The sequence below is a fragment of the Diachasma alloeum genome, unplaced genomic scaffold (assembly GCF_001412515.2).
Source record: "Diachasma alloeum isolate Michigan unplaced genomic scaffold, Dall2.0 Dall_scaffold_00209, whole genome shotgun sequence".
Taxonomy (NCBI): Eukaryota; Metazoa; Arthropoda; class Insecta; order Hymenoptera; family Braconidae; genus Diachasma; species Diachasma alloeum.
This window is the reverse complement of record NW_021680374.1, coordinates 1,216,607-1,230,016: the sequence shown is the minus strand read 5'-3', so window position 1 is coordinate 1,230,016 and position 13,410 is coordinate 1,216,607. Positions and strand designations below refer to the sequence as shown.

Genomic DNA, 13,410 nt, shown 5'->3' with positions numbered 1-13,410 from the left:
CCCCCCCCCCTCCGCCCCTCCACCCCATCCACATCTTGCAATCTCTGGGCATTTTTAATGCCATAAGCTCTTTTCACTCGTCTTCTTCGCAGCAACTCTTCGTCCAGCTTAAAAAAAAGAGCGCTAGCAAAAAATTCTAGGAAAAAACTCAAGGCAACACATCACGCTCTGTTTCATTTCGCGTTGAATACCGTATACACACAACCGGAGAAATTCAGCTACTCCATTAATACATTTTAATTTTTCGCCATTAATTAAATTTTAATTCGTCTATTATTTTTTTAATGTCCGTATTTTTTCAAAAATACGAAATTCTAGGAGAAAAGTCAAGGCAACACATCACGCTCTGTTTCATTTCGCGTTGAATACCGTATACACACAACCGGAGAAATTCAGCTACTCCATTAATACATTTTAATTTTTCGCCATTAATTAAATTTTAATTCGTCTATTATCTTTTTAATTTTCGTATTTTTTCAAAAATACGAAATTCTAGGAGAAAAGTCAAGGCAAAAGATCACGCTCTGTTTCATTTCGCGTTGAATACCGTATACACACAACCGGAGAAATTCAGCTACTCCATTAATACATTTTAATTTTTCGCCATTAATTAAATTTTAATTCGTCTATTAATTTTTTTAATTTTCGTCTTTTTCAAAAATTGGTTGTCCCACGATAATTAAAAAAAATATTCTGAGTTGATTGAATGATGATGTCATTTTTTTTTCGTAAAAATCATTTGTTTAGAAATAAATAAATAATTTTTTTCCCCTGGGGCCAAAGTGTCAGACCTCGGATTTTTTCAGAGGTAAAATCGACTTTCAGCAAAATCGAATTTTTTCACCGAGTGAACATTGATTCTGTACCTCCTAATGACTCTGATGCTAATGAACCACTCGGAGGCTCCAGAAATGCAGAATTAATTTTTTTCACCTAGACGAAATTGAATTGTAACCACTTTATTCATATTCCTAATTCCGAATTTGAAAAATCGATTTTCGCCTAAAAAAAATTATTCCGAAAGTCCAAACAACTCCAATTATTTATTTACAAACAACACATCTCCGTTTCATTTCTCGTTGAATACCAAATGCACCCAACCAGACAAATGCAGCCATTCCATTAATACAACAAACGTTTGTACACGGCAAATGGAAGACAGGAATTCCAAGTTATCCACCGGTTGAAACTCAAACCCACCCAAGCAGTGTGTTTCATTCTCACGGGATCAGGAAGCGTCCATCCACTATCTGGAAACTTCAACTCTGTGGTATTCGTCCCGTAAGTTTCGCTTACGTGCAATGGTTAAACTGCAAGCCCAGACCACCAGTGCAGCCTCCCCCGTCCCTCGGACATTTGGGAAGGGCCGGCGGAGGGGGGGGGGGGGGGGGAGTGAGACGTCGTGGAATAGACCCGTTCACTAATTCATCGATTCACTTATGCCCGGAGGCGACCGGCACGCCAGAGGTACTTTTAGTACGATATAGACCGGCCGCACCGGACCCCTCAGATAGTTCTTCTTCCCTCTTCATTCTCAACCCATTCGCCCGTTCCTTAATAAACCAGGAGAAAGAGAAATGTTATTTACCTTTAACCCGTGACCGTTCTACGTGCCTCGGTGTATCCCTTTCGGATATATTTGCCGGCTGTGGTACATTCATTACGGTTATCGAGGGGAGGGGGTTTATGAAACATTTTATTTTTGGTGGTCCGCACGGAGAGAAATATTCGGTAAAAATTACGTGAATTTTACACTTCCCACGCAGAGAGAAATTTTCCTATTTACTAAAGATGAAAGAAACGTGAAGTTGTTTTCTATCGAAATATCCCCAAACTGCCTGTCCTCAGTATTTTAAAATTCTTCAAATGCCGAAAATTTGTTCTGCGTCATATTTTTTATTTTTTCATGTGTGAAGTTGATATCAAAACATATCTAAATTGCCTAATTATTGATCATGAGGAAAAAAACAGTATTTCTAAATTTTTTCAACTCACAAATTATTCTTCACTTCCCAAATTTTAATTTTTTCATATTTATCACACACCACAATGATCAATTCTTGGTCACTATGCGAGGGAATTGCCGCAACACGTTGTTTTATTCACCTTGCCATCGACTGGTTGACCGGAAAAATTTGAGAAAAATTGAATTCGTCAGTTGAAGTATTCCAGATACTTTTCCAAAATTCCAGTATTTTTTTTAACATTGCATCCTTAATTCTGGGAGGAAAAAAATTATTTCCAACAGGTGAACAATTTTTTTCCCGCGTTAAATGAAATTGCCTGTTGCGCGACGTTGCTGGGAACTCACTAAACGCGCCCGGCCAGTGTAGAGTGGATTCGGCAACGCTGGAGCCTAAATAACACGGCGGCACTCTCCCGCGAAGGTGACTAAAGTCGCATTTTCCCGTCAGGTGACCAGACTAGGGTTAACAGCACTAGAATTTTTCACAGCCCGTGGATTGTAATTTTTTTTAGTACTCGTACTAGAAATTTTCAAGAAAATTTCTCTCCGTGCACGGATTTTTCCCAAAATTATGAATCAACTACAAAAATTCCAGAAATATCCAAGACCCTTCCCAAAAATTTCAGTGAAAAATTTTCAACGTTGTTATCAAGATACGAAGCCCCCACGAGTAGAAAATGTCCGCTCAACCCTTTGCAACACGTCAGGTAGATTGTCCCCCTGCCGATCAAACTTTGTCATTAAACTCGAAGCTGAAATCGATTCGTGCGTCAAAGTCCGTTTGAGGGTCTCCACCAGCCGATGAGATTACACAGAGAGGGATCCTTAGTGACATGCACTTGTCGTCGGTTTATACGTGACAGGCGCACATAGGTGGATGGCTGTTGCACTGGAGGAAAGGTACACATATAGAATGCATATGCAGGACAAGAGAGAAGATTGAATGGGGGTTGAGAGCAAGATCGATATATCCTGTCCCGCGCATAACACCAAGAGACATGGGGGGATAATGGAAATGTGGACGAGTACGTCGAGTACAACCTGGCGAAACAGAGGAAAAAAAATATGCGCCACCGGAGGGACAAAAGGAGCGAGGAATGACAGAGTGAAAGAGACAAGTGAAACATGGAGTTCAGTCTCTCGGGATAGATGCTCCCAGCGTCAGCCGAAACTCGTTTAATTATCACTAATTTGCATGGATAACATTTCCGAAAAAGCTCTCCCACCTCCCTCAGACCCATCGTCCACATCATCTTCGTTACACCGTTCTCCACTATTGTTCATATCTCCCCCGCTCTCATAACAGTTTGCACTTGGCACTTGTCTTCAAATCCCATCAGGTTTTCCACGTATATTCTGGGGGTGTTGATGTATCACCGTAAACTCGGTGGTCACGTACTTGAATAACGTAGCCAAACGATTTCTCCGCATACTCCCACGTGTCTTATATTTTATCATACCCTCGGATCCCTCTGCAGCACAGACACATAATTTTCGTTTATTCGCGTAACACATCTGGACTTTTTTTCTTACGAACGGAGGCTTTGTAATCGCTCAATTTTTCGATTTTTTGGGTTATATTGAGCCATTCAAAATTTCCATCAAGTTTTTTACAGTTGAAAAATTATTGTGCATGAAAAAAGTTTTTCTAAGACCATTTTATTTGAGGTATACATTCTTTCGTTTCATTTATACAAAAATTTTTACGAGAAATCTAACGCAATTGATTGAACAAGAAATTTTAGGCAGTTAAACAAAATAATGTAAAATAATAAATAATATACGGTAGAAAAAAATGTGCAAAATGACAAAGACAAAAATAATTTCTCACTTGTTTGTTTTTTTTATATTTTTCTTCCCTTATTTTAATTTTTTTCGATAAAAAATTATCGTTTTTTTTCAGATTTCATTTCATAAATTTGTCAGGACAATGGCGATATACAGTAGTATACATATATATATATATATACACCTGTAATAATAATAATAATAATAATAATAATAATAATAATAATGATAGTTATAATAATGAAATGTAATAATTATAAAACTGAAAAATCATTTATTGAAAATAATAATAATTCTTTTCAGTAAAATATAATAATATTTTTTTCGATTTGTTTTTTTTTTTTTTGAATAAAAAAGCGTTTCGCAAATGATAAAAATGATGACAATAATCATAATATGATGATGATGAAATTTATATTTTGTTTTCCACAAAAAGAGCCATTACCATTATAACAATTAACCAGTAACTTCTGGGCAATTTACCAAATATGCACATGTATTAAAACAATTTTCCCCCCCAGAACAACAAATTAATGCATCCCTGTGTTTATTCGTCGACCTCTTCCCACCCATGTTTACCCTTGTGTTGAATAACTACTGAGTAAAAGTAAGGAAATAATAATGCAGCAAGTTGTGCAGCATTGTGTGAGAGAGAGAGAGAAATTTCTCTCTCACTCGTATTTAACTCAAAACTGTTTGTTGCAGTTTTGGGCTGCCTACGTGCCCTGCGAGTCTCAGTACCTCAATGCCGTTCAGCTGACTCTCGAGCAAGTGGACCTCATTAAAAGACTCATTGAGAAGTACTCACAGCACATGCAGTTCGCTGCTTCCTCCAGGGGTGAGTGGAGTGTCATGGGTTATTCGACTGGAGTTGATGGTGAAGTTGATGATGAGTTGACTGTGATTTTTTTGGGAGGGGATATCGTGGAATAGTTAATTTGGAAGTGAGAGGATTTATATCTCTTTTTGTTTTGTTTTAGGATTTTTTTTTGTTTTTACGCAGATAACAATTTATTTGGATGTTTTTTAAATTTTTATTTAATGAAATTCACATTAATATTTTTCATTCAAAAGAAAACGATTTATCACAGAATAATAGAAGGATATTCTTGAATCACAATTATTTAATTATTTAGTGAAGTATTTTTCATTAAAAAACGAAATAATTTTTATTCAAGAATATTATTATTAGTATTTTTAAGAACTTATATTGATATTCTATATTTTTAATTGCTACAATTTTTTGTTTCATGTTTTTCTTCAATGTCTGAACCAATCTATTACTTTATCACTTACGTCTCATTTTGGAAGCGAACGGATGTATTTCATATTTTTAAATATTCTTTACAAATATTTCTTGTGATTTTTAATATATTTGTTGATACATAATCCCCGTAATTTACATGTTCTTCATCTCTATTGGAAGATTAATAAAATTTTCGTGAATATACGTGATTCAACAAGCATACATTTTTTATTATAAAACTAGGGAGCAACACCCCCTGCTCGCTTCGCTCGCCAACCCCATACGACCCCCATAATCCTTATTCTGACCCTTGCGCCCCTTAATCTGACCCATATGACCCTCAATGTGATCACTATGGCCCTTCTTCTAACCCTCGTGACCCTTATTCTGACCCTTCTGAACCCTATGATCCTTATTCTGACTCTCGTGACCCTTACTCTGAACCCTATGACCACTGATGACCCTCGTGACCCTTATCCTGACCCTTACGACCATTATTTTGACCCTCATGACCTTCAATTGTAGACTCTTAATTTCAATTACCAACTTTTCATCACCAGAAGTCGATTTAGATTTTTATAATACAGATTGATATAATTTCACTCACGAACAATGCATTATCTTAATCAATTTAATTTCATTGAATCAATTTTTTTTCGAATGTCTGCAACATTTGTCCCCCTGACGAAGCTCATCATTTCCAGAGATACTAGAGGCACATGCCCGAGGAAGAATAGCGTCGTTAATTGGAGTAGAGGGTGGACACAGTCTTGGTAGTAGTCTGGCTGTGTTAAGAACCCTTTATCAATTGGGTGTACGTTATCTCACGTTGACACACACGTGCAACACCCCGTGGGCAAAGAGCTCATCCGTGGAGCAGGAGGACAACGGTGGCGGTAGGTAGCAACATCGGAGGATCAAATCAATTTCACCATATTCGTACGGCCCTTGGGGTCATTACGTAATGGCTTTCTGATGAATTTTCCAGGTGGTGGACTCAGTGGATTTGGTAAAGCCGTTGTTCGCGAAATGAACAGGTTGGGAATGCTGATCGACCTCAGTCACACGGCCAGGGCAACCATGAGGGATGCATTGAGGGTCAGCAAAGCTCCACTCATATTCTCTCACTCTTCCGCTTTTGCCATTTGTAATTCCACTAGAAATGTGCCGGATGATATTCTCAAACAACTGGTGAGCTTTTTTTCGCTGCAGTGGTTCAAATTCACAGAGAATAACACATTTGCTTATTGAGGGAATGATTTTTTTTATTTGAGAGCGTGGGATTGGATTTATTCGATTCACAGGGGTAGAAAAAAATTGTAATTTTGAGTGATAATTGTCAGGGGAGTGACAGTTGCGATTTTGAAGGGAAAAATCATGAAATTGAGGATTTCACCGAAAATTTAATGAAATTCCGAAATTGTGAGCAGCATTGAGACGAGAATTCCTCACATTATTTGCAGTTTCAATGAAAACGTGAATATTCAGTCCCGAATTACGCTGAATTAACAATTAATTGGAAACTCAAGAATTATTGACTGAAATTTACAGTTCTCATGGATTTTTCCATGACATTCCGCATTTTCAATGATGAAATCTGTTGAGATTTCAGGGGAACTAATGTGTGATAAAAATGCGAAATAAATAATTATAGAATTCCCATAGGATTGATTGCACAATTGCCCAATTGAACTAATAATTTTAACAACGAATTAATTCAGGCAATGATTCAAACTTGTAGAATGACTTACAATCTGACGTGTTCAACATTCCTTCGACAATTTCCCTCAACTCAGTCAATTCATTTTACAGTACCGTTGTTATCAATTTGCAAATAATTCCCTCAATTGGAACTACTCATATCCCCCAATAACCCAAAGCTCACCCCGAGTGGAGCAGAGAACGAACATTGGCTGTCCATCATCCCGAATAATCCTCTAGAAAGTTTAAAGCCGATATACCATTAAAATCGATGATACAGACGTGAGAGCTTCGAGAGTAATTATTAATGGATGAAAATTCCCAACACTTTGCCATTAATTAATTTCAATCACACACCCTCTACCAACTCTACCCTTTTCCTTTCATTTGCCACTCCCATCGCTCATTGAAAAACCTAATAAAACCCCTGAACTCCCAAAAGACCTCTCCTTAACATTGAAACTACTTCCGAATTCCGTGAGATTTAATTCGATCCGACGAAAACTTGTCAATGGTTAATATTTAAATGCTTTTATGCAGATAAAGATTTATTTTGATACTTTTCTTACTTTTATTTCATTAAATTCACATTAATATTTTTCATTCAAAAAGACAACGATTTATCCCCAAATATTAAAATCTATATTCCTCAACCAAATTATTCATTTTTTTAATGAAGAATATGGATATTCCAGATTTTGCGTATTTTTTACAAATATTTTTTTTTATTTTCAATATATTTTCAGATATACCTAATTTTTTATTAAGACCAGAAATCCACATAATGGACAGGTTTTTCTTCTCTTCAAGAGTAATTATCAGTGAATGAAAATTCCCAACACTTTGCAAATTTCCTTTTCCCCTCGTTCACCTCTCCCATCGCTCATTGAAAAACCTAAAAAACCCCTGAACTCGCAAAAGACCGAGTAATAATAACATAATCTAATAGAAGCCTCTCCTCAACATTGAATCTCCGTCTGAATTCCCTGCGATTTAATTCGATGCGCCGAAAACTTCTTAATCCCCCATTAAATCGCGAAGACAGGACTAATCCGTTAAACTAAGATATCATCATTAATGTGCTCAAAGAGTTTTCCCGCGGGGTTTCCTCCATTAAAGCAAATACTCAGCTGGTTCAATTTTCGTCGAAGAATAAATTCAAAGCAGATTCATAGGAATCCCCAGAAATTGTTGAAACCGTATCAGGACCCCGTCATATTTACTCGACATGGAAACTCGATGTGAAATCAGATGAGGATGAAATTTCGATTGATGGCACAGACTTCCCTCGTTCACCGACCCCTGCGCTTAACACTCAGTGGAACCACAGTCCACGCCTCATACGCAATTCAACGAGTGAATTCATCTGGCATCACTGAGGAAAACCAAAGGGGAATGGGATGCGGTTGAATGTTCGAGAAAAGGGAGCAGAGATAATTACCAAGCTTGCCAATGGTACCACCACTGCAGCAGTTTCAGTGGCCTAAAACAATTACCAACGGCGATTCCTTTCCATTGCACGAGGTTTCTGCTCCATTAAGAAAAACCCCTCACCCTCGGCCTACGAGAATCGTTACCGAGGAGGACTATCGACCCTAGTTCTCATGGAATTCACCATTCGACTAGCGCAAATGAAAATTAAAGGTTGTTGCAGCGAGAGAAAAAATTAGGGCTGACGAAAAATTATATGGTCCCCTGAAGAGATCTTTTGTCCTACTGACGCAATTTTTTTTCGATGCTTTTATGCTTTAAGATTTTTTATTCAAAAAGACAACGATTTATCCCAAAATATTAAAGTCGATATTCTTGAATCAAAATTATTAATTTTTTTAATGAAGAATATGTATATTCCAGATTTTGAATATAGTTACAAATATTTTTAAAAAATTTTAATATATTGCTGACAAAACTAAATCAGTAGTGAAGTAGTAAACGGAGATAAGTCGACTCACCCCCCAGTTGAGTTTTTGAGGAATATTTCCAAATCTAAGGGAGATAGCGAAATTTTCGTAATTACATTTGTTGTAGCACTCAATCGGCTCCACAAAAAAGGTTGTAACAAAAATTTCGCTATCTCGCTTAAATTCCGAGATATCGATTGAAAACTGATCAAAACTCAAAATTGGCTTATCTCCTTTTACCACTTCGGCACTGAAATGATTTCCAGGGGACATTTTTTTTTTGGAAAACAAATTCGTTTCTCGTCAATGAATTCTTTCTTCCGCAAAGCTATTTTTTTCTCCGAGTGCACGCGTTTGGAAAAGAGTCCTTCCTGCCAAGGAGATGGGAACTCTTAGAAATGTCTCCCTTCATCGGACACAATTAAAAGTTATTGCGAAGTGATAGATCGATTCGTTCTCGGAAAGAAGGTTTACTAATTGCCCTCGCATTTTTTAAATTTCACTTCCTCAGTTTTTCCTCCCTTCGTTAATGCTCGCTTTCAACGGATATAGCCTTTGATTTTTTTCCCCTTTTTCACCACTCAGTCCTTTTCTCACTCGCCATTGAGACTCGTGTGGCTATTAATCACCGATGCGAAAAAAAACACTTCTTTCTACTGGCATTCGCACACTCTGCCGACCCGATTTTTCAATAATTTACCCGTGTGCTTTTGATTCTGTTGCCTTGTGATTTATACACAGGTAGATTGGGTTTTCGGTGGAAAATCCATTGGCTTCGATAATGCAGTGGGGGATGCATTATGGATTTTCCGATGGCTGGATTTTGATGCTGGGTGGATGATAGAGATTGTATGTTCAGGGATTCAGTTATTCCAGAACAAAAATTGTAAATTGTTTGAGATCCAGAACATTTTCCACTGAAATTTCCGGTGAGAGCCTTGGAAATTTCTAACAAGTAACATTTCCACTGAAATTTCAAGGAATTTTGCCGTTGAAAATTCATCATTTCATGGAGAAACCCGTGGGAACTGTAAATTTCAGTTCAATTTTCCTGGAAAAATCTCCCCTTAAAGTCCGAATTCCTCTGTATTTGCGGAGAATTCCTTCAAAATTGGAGGGAGTATTCATTTTTCCTTGAAAATTCATGTAAATTGTGGAATCTCCGTCTTCCTGTCACTAGAAATTGGAACTTTGGTTGAATTTTCAAAGAAACTTGAAATTCCATTGACTTTTTCCCCTTAAATCGAATTTGCGGCCTTTTTCCGGGAAATTCCGCCAAATTTTTTTAACAGTACAATACCGGAAATTCTTATCACGTTCAATTTCCACTGGAATTTCAGGGAATATTTTCATTGAAAAATCAAATATTCCAGTGATTTTCTGTTCGAATGATCTGATTTTTCAGTTCAATCATTCCTTAAAAATTCGGAAAAAATCAGGAAAATCCAGGGAAAAGTTGAAAATTTATGTAATTTGATTCCTGGATACTCCCGTTCCATTCAAAATTCAATCAAATTACTCAATTTCCGTCTCACTGCCCCTGAAAACTCATGAACTTGAATTCTACCTAAAACTTGATATTTCATAACCATTTTTCCCCTAAATCGAATTCAATGTCACTCTCATGAGAATTACTGCCATATTTCCAATAAAATAGGCCTTCAATCTTCAAATATTGACAGTAGTTGCTGGCCCCATAAGAGTACTCCATACTTTCATCAGGAAAATTCCGGGAAAAATTGAAAATTCACATAACTTTATTTCTGAACATTCATGTTCCATCAAAAATCCAATATGAAAATATAATTACGATAACTATGGAGTTACGTATTACAGAGTAGGGGAGGGTGGGGCAAAACGGCCCCCCTTCAATTGTCAATAACTTGTGAATGCCATTGTGAAAATTTCCAGTTTCAACTTCATTTTGAAGATAATTTTTCATTCTTCAAAACAAGCTCTAACTCATCCCAATCGGATTATTGAATCGGAAAATATTGACGATTGAAGGGGGGCCGTTTTGCCCCATCCTCCCCTACTATTACAACGTACTACAATGCACTCCGTAAGAGTCCGACAAAACGCGAATGATCATCCACCGCTGTCCCCCGACACCCCCCCACGATGAACCTTCCGCTCTAAAAAAAAACCGTTCGATCAATACCCCCGAAAAAACGGAACACCATTAGAAGAGCGAAAAACCCGGAGCCCGAAAGAGATACTTGTCTCCCTCGAGTCAGATTGCAAACAATTAAATGATACGAGTACACACCGCCCTGGAACCCTATTTATACAATCCACAGAAGCGTATAAAGAGCGATAAACGCCGGAAGCTAGTCGAGCGATAGCAAATCCTCTCGGACCTCTATCTACTGTATCACTCTATTTCCCCAATGGAATCCTCTATTCCTTAAACACTCGGGCTGATTTGGCTTCATTCGATCGAACCGTCGGCCAAGAGATACAGAGCATCCAATATACAAAAGATGAGACACTAATAATAAAGAAAAATGAGAAAACCAGGGTATCTAATCGAACGGTGTTGGCGAGTAAGTGGATAAAGGTCAGCTTTGGTCGGACGTGCTGGCAATAATTATGGGAGATCCTCCGACGGTCGCCGGGCCAATTGACTTCAACCTCCCTTCCCCCCTCGCCCCCCCTCCTGCCCCTTCCACTCGCCATTCATAGCAGGACACACGTCCAGACCCAACATCGATTGGAAACGTTCGAAGGATCAACTGAGTTACACGACATAGATTAAATTGGAAGTCCCCTTCTACCTTGTTTCGCTGTATGCTCTGTATCGAAACGGCGGGGGAAGGGGGAGAGGGGGGAGGGGTAGGGGTGGTGCTGATCCACACGGGAAAACTGAAAGAGGGTAAACGAGGAACTCTCCCTCCAATCATCAACAAATGCGGCTCACCCGGGGTTAATTCGATTAGATTAATTCTAACAAAATTGCGTTGATGGAATTCGGTGGGAGTTTATAATGAATTTATGATGAATTTATCCTATCAATCTATCGGAATTTAGTCCGGTTGGAGAGATTAGCGGGCGACCTTTTTGGGGGGAGAGGGGGTTGGGTTGGGAATTGGGGGAATTGTTTGAAAGGATCTGGTCACTGTTGGGTTTTTTGAGATTAAGGGGTATGAATTGCATAGGAATTTAAGGGTTATGAATTGCACATGAATTTTAAATGTTATGAATTCGAAATTTTTATCACAGCGTAGTTTTATTGGAATGTAAAGAAATTGGGCTATTGAAAGTTCTGTGCAAGTGCGGCTCACCCGGGGTTAATTCGATTAGATTAATTCTAACCAAATTGCATTGATGGAATTCGCGGGGAGTTTATAATGAATTTATGATGAATTTATCCTATCAATCTATCGGAATTTAGTCCGGTTGGGGGGATTAGCGGGTGACCTTCCGGGTTTTTTTTTAGATTTTAAATGTTATGAATTCGAAATTTTCATCACATTGTAGTTTTACTGGAATGTCAAGAAATATCGCCATTGCAAATTCAAAGTTGTATGGAAATATTGATGAAAACAGTAGATTCCAGTTCGATGGAATCAGATAAATTTATTATTAAATTTCCAATTAGTGGTAAATTCTGCATAATTCAGTGCTGAATATTCATATCTTCATTGAAAGTCCAGTTAAGGTAACGAATTCTCGTCTATCCGCTGCTCAAAAATTTCGAAACCAATAAAACTTTCAGTAAAATCTTAAATTTCATAATTTCTTTCCGAAAACAACGTCACTCTCCCAAAAATTACTGCTCGACTGTCCACGAAATTCCTTTTCCGCCTCGAAAATTCCCCAAAACTGCATTTTCCACAACACAAATTAGATATTAAAACGCCTCAAAAATGTCTAAATTCAATAAAATAAAACTCCTCTCATTTCCAAAAAATCTCCAACCCATCTGCACCAACAATTCCCCAAAATCACCAACAAAATACCCACTCTCATAATGACGACCCTCCCCCTTCTATTCTCTCTCCGAACAGCCTCACAACTCAAACAACAAACAACCCAAAAATCAATGATTCCCGTTTGGAGAACAATAATCAATACTTCGTAATCCAATCACCGTCGTGCCCCTTAGACGCTGAATTCTCGATTGAGTTTCGTTTGTGTGGCGGATGACAATGATCAAATCTACGAGGATCATATCTAGTGGTATGCGCATTGGGTTACTATTATACCCGGATGGTTTGGCCCTAATGGCTAGTACTGCCGTTGGATTTCCATTAATTCCGAGTCAATGGCCAAACCCCAGCTATTTGAATATTTAAATCTTCAAGTCGTCGGTTACAAAGCCCCGATACAACCCAACCATTCCCCCCTCTCCTCCCCCACCGTTTCGCATGTAAAATGTGCAGTGAAAAATATTCTGAATAATAAAATTTTATCAAGTGAAAGAAATATAAAAATTTCCCCCTATTGATGCCTTTCCTTTTGTATTTTTTTATTCCGTGACTGTCGATAGTCGGCTCTCGGTACAGTCTGTATTTATTGCCAAAAGTAGTGCAATAAAAACTCATGCAGTTCGTTTGTAGCTCGGCACTGCTAGAAACGTAACTCGGATAAAAGTTTCACGTTCCAAATGTTCGGTATTGAAGGACTATTCGTTGCGCCAATTCCCCTCTCTCACTTTACCTTTCACACACACTGGTGAGGATTCAGGGAGAGCATTCACGGATATAGTTCACAGGTCACCATATACGTACACAACATTGAATGACACTCGTATTGTTGCTATTGTAAACTGATTTTTTTTAAGCTTTATTGGTATTTTACTTCGT

At 37.9% G+C, this 13,410-nt stretch overlaps 1 protein-coding gene across 1 annotated transcript in view; it reads left to right on the top strand.

Moving 5' to 3' along the window:
• The window catches only part of LOC107036544 (dipeptidase 1), a 78,075-nt gene that overhangs the window by 61,803 nt on the left and 2,862 nt on the right, over window positions 1-13,410 (top strand). Inside the window, exons 3-5 of the mRNA XM_015254574.2 lie at window positions 4,460-4,592; window positions 5,705-5,896; window positions 5,989-6,191. Coding sequence (XP_015110060.1) covers window positions 4,460-4,592; window positions 5,705-5,896; window positions 5,989-6,191 — 528 coding nt within the window. The remainder of the gene's footprint in view (window positions 1-4,459; window positions 4,593-5,704; window positions 5,897-5,988; window positions 6,192-13,410) is intronic.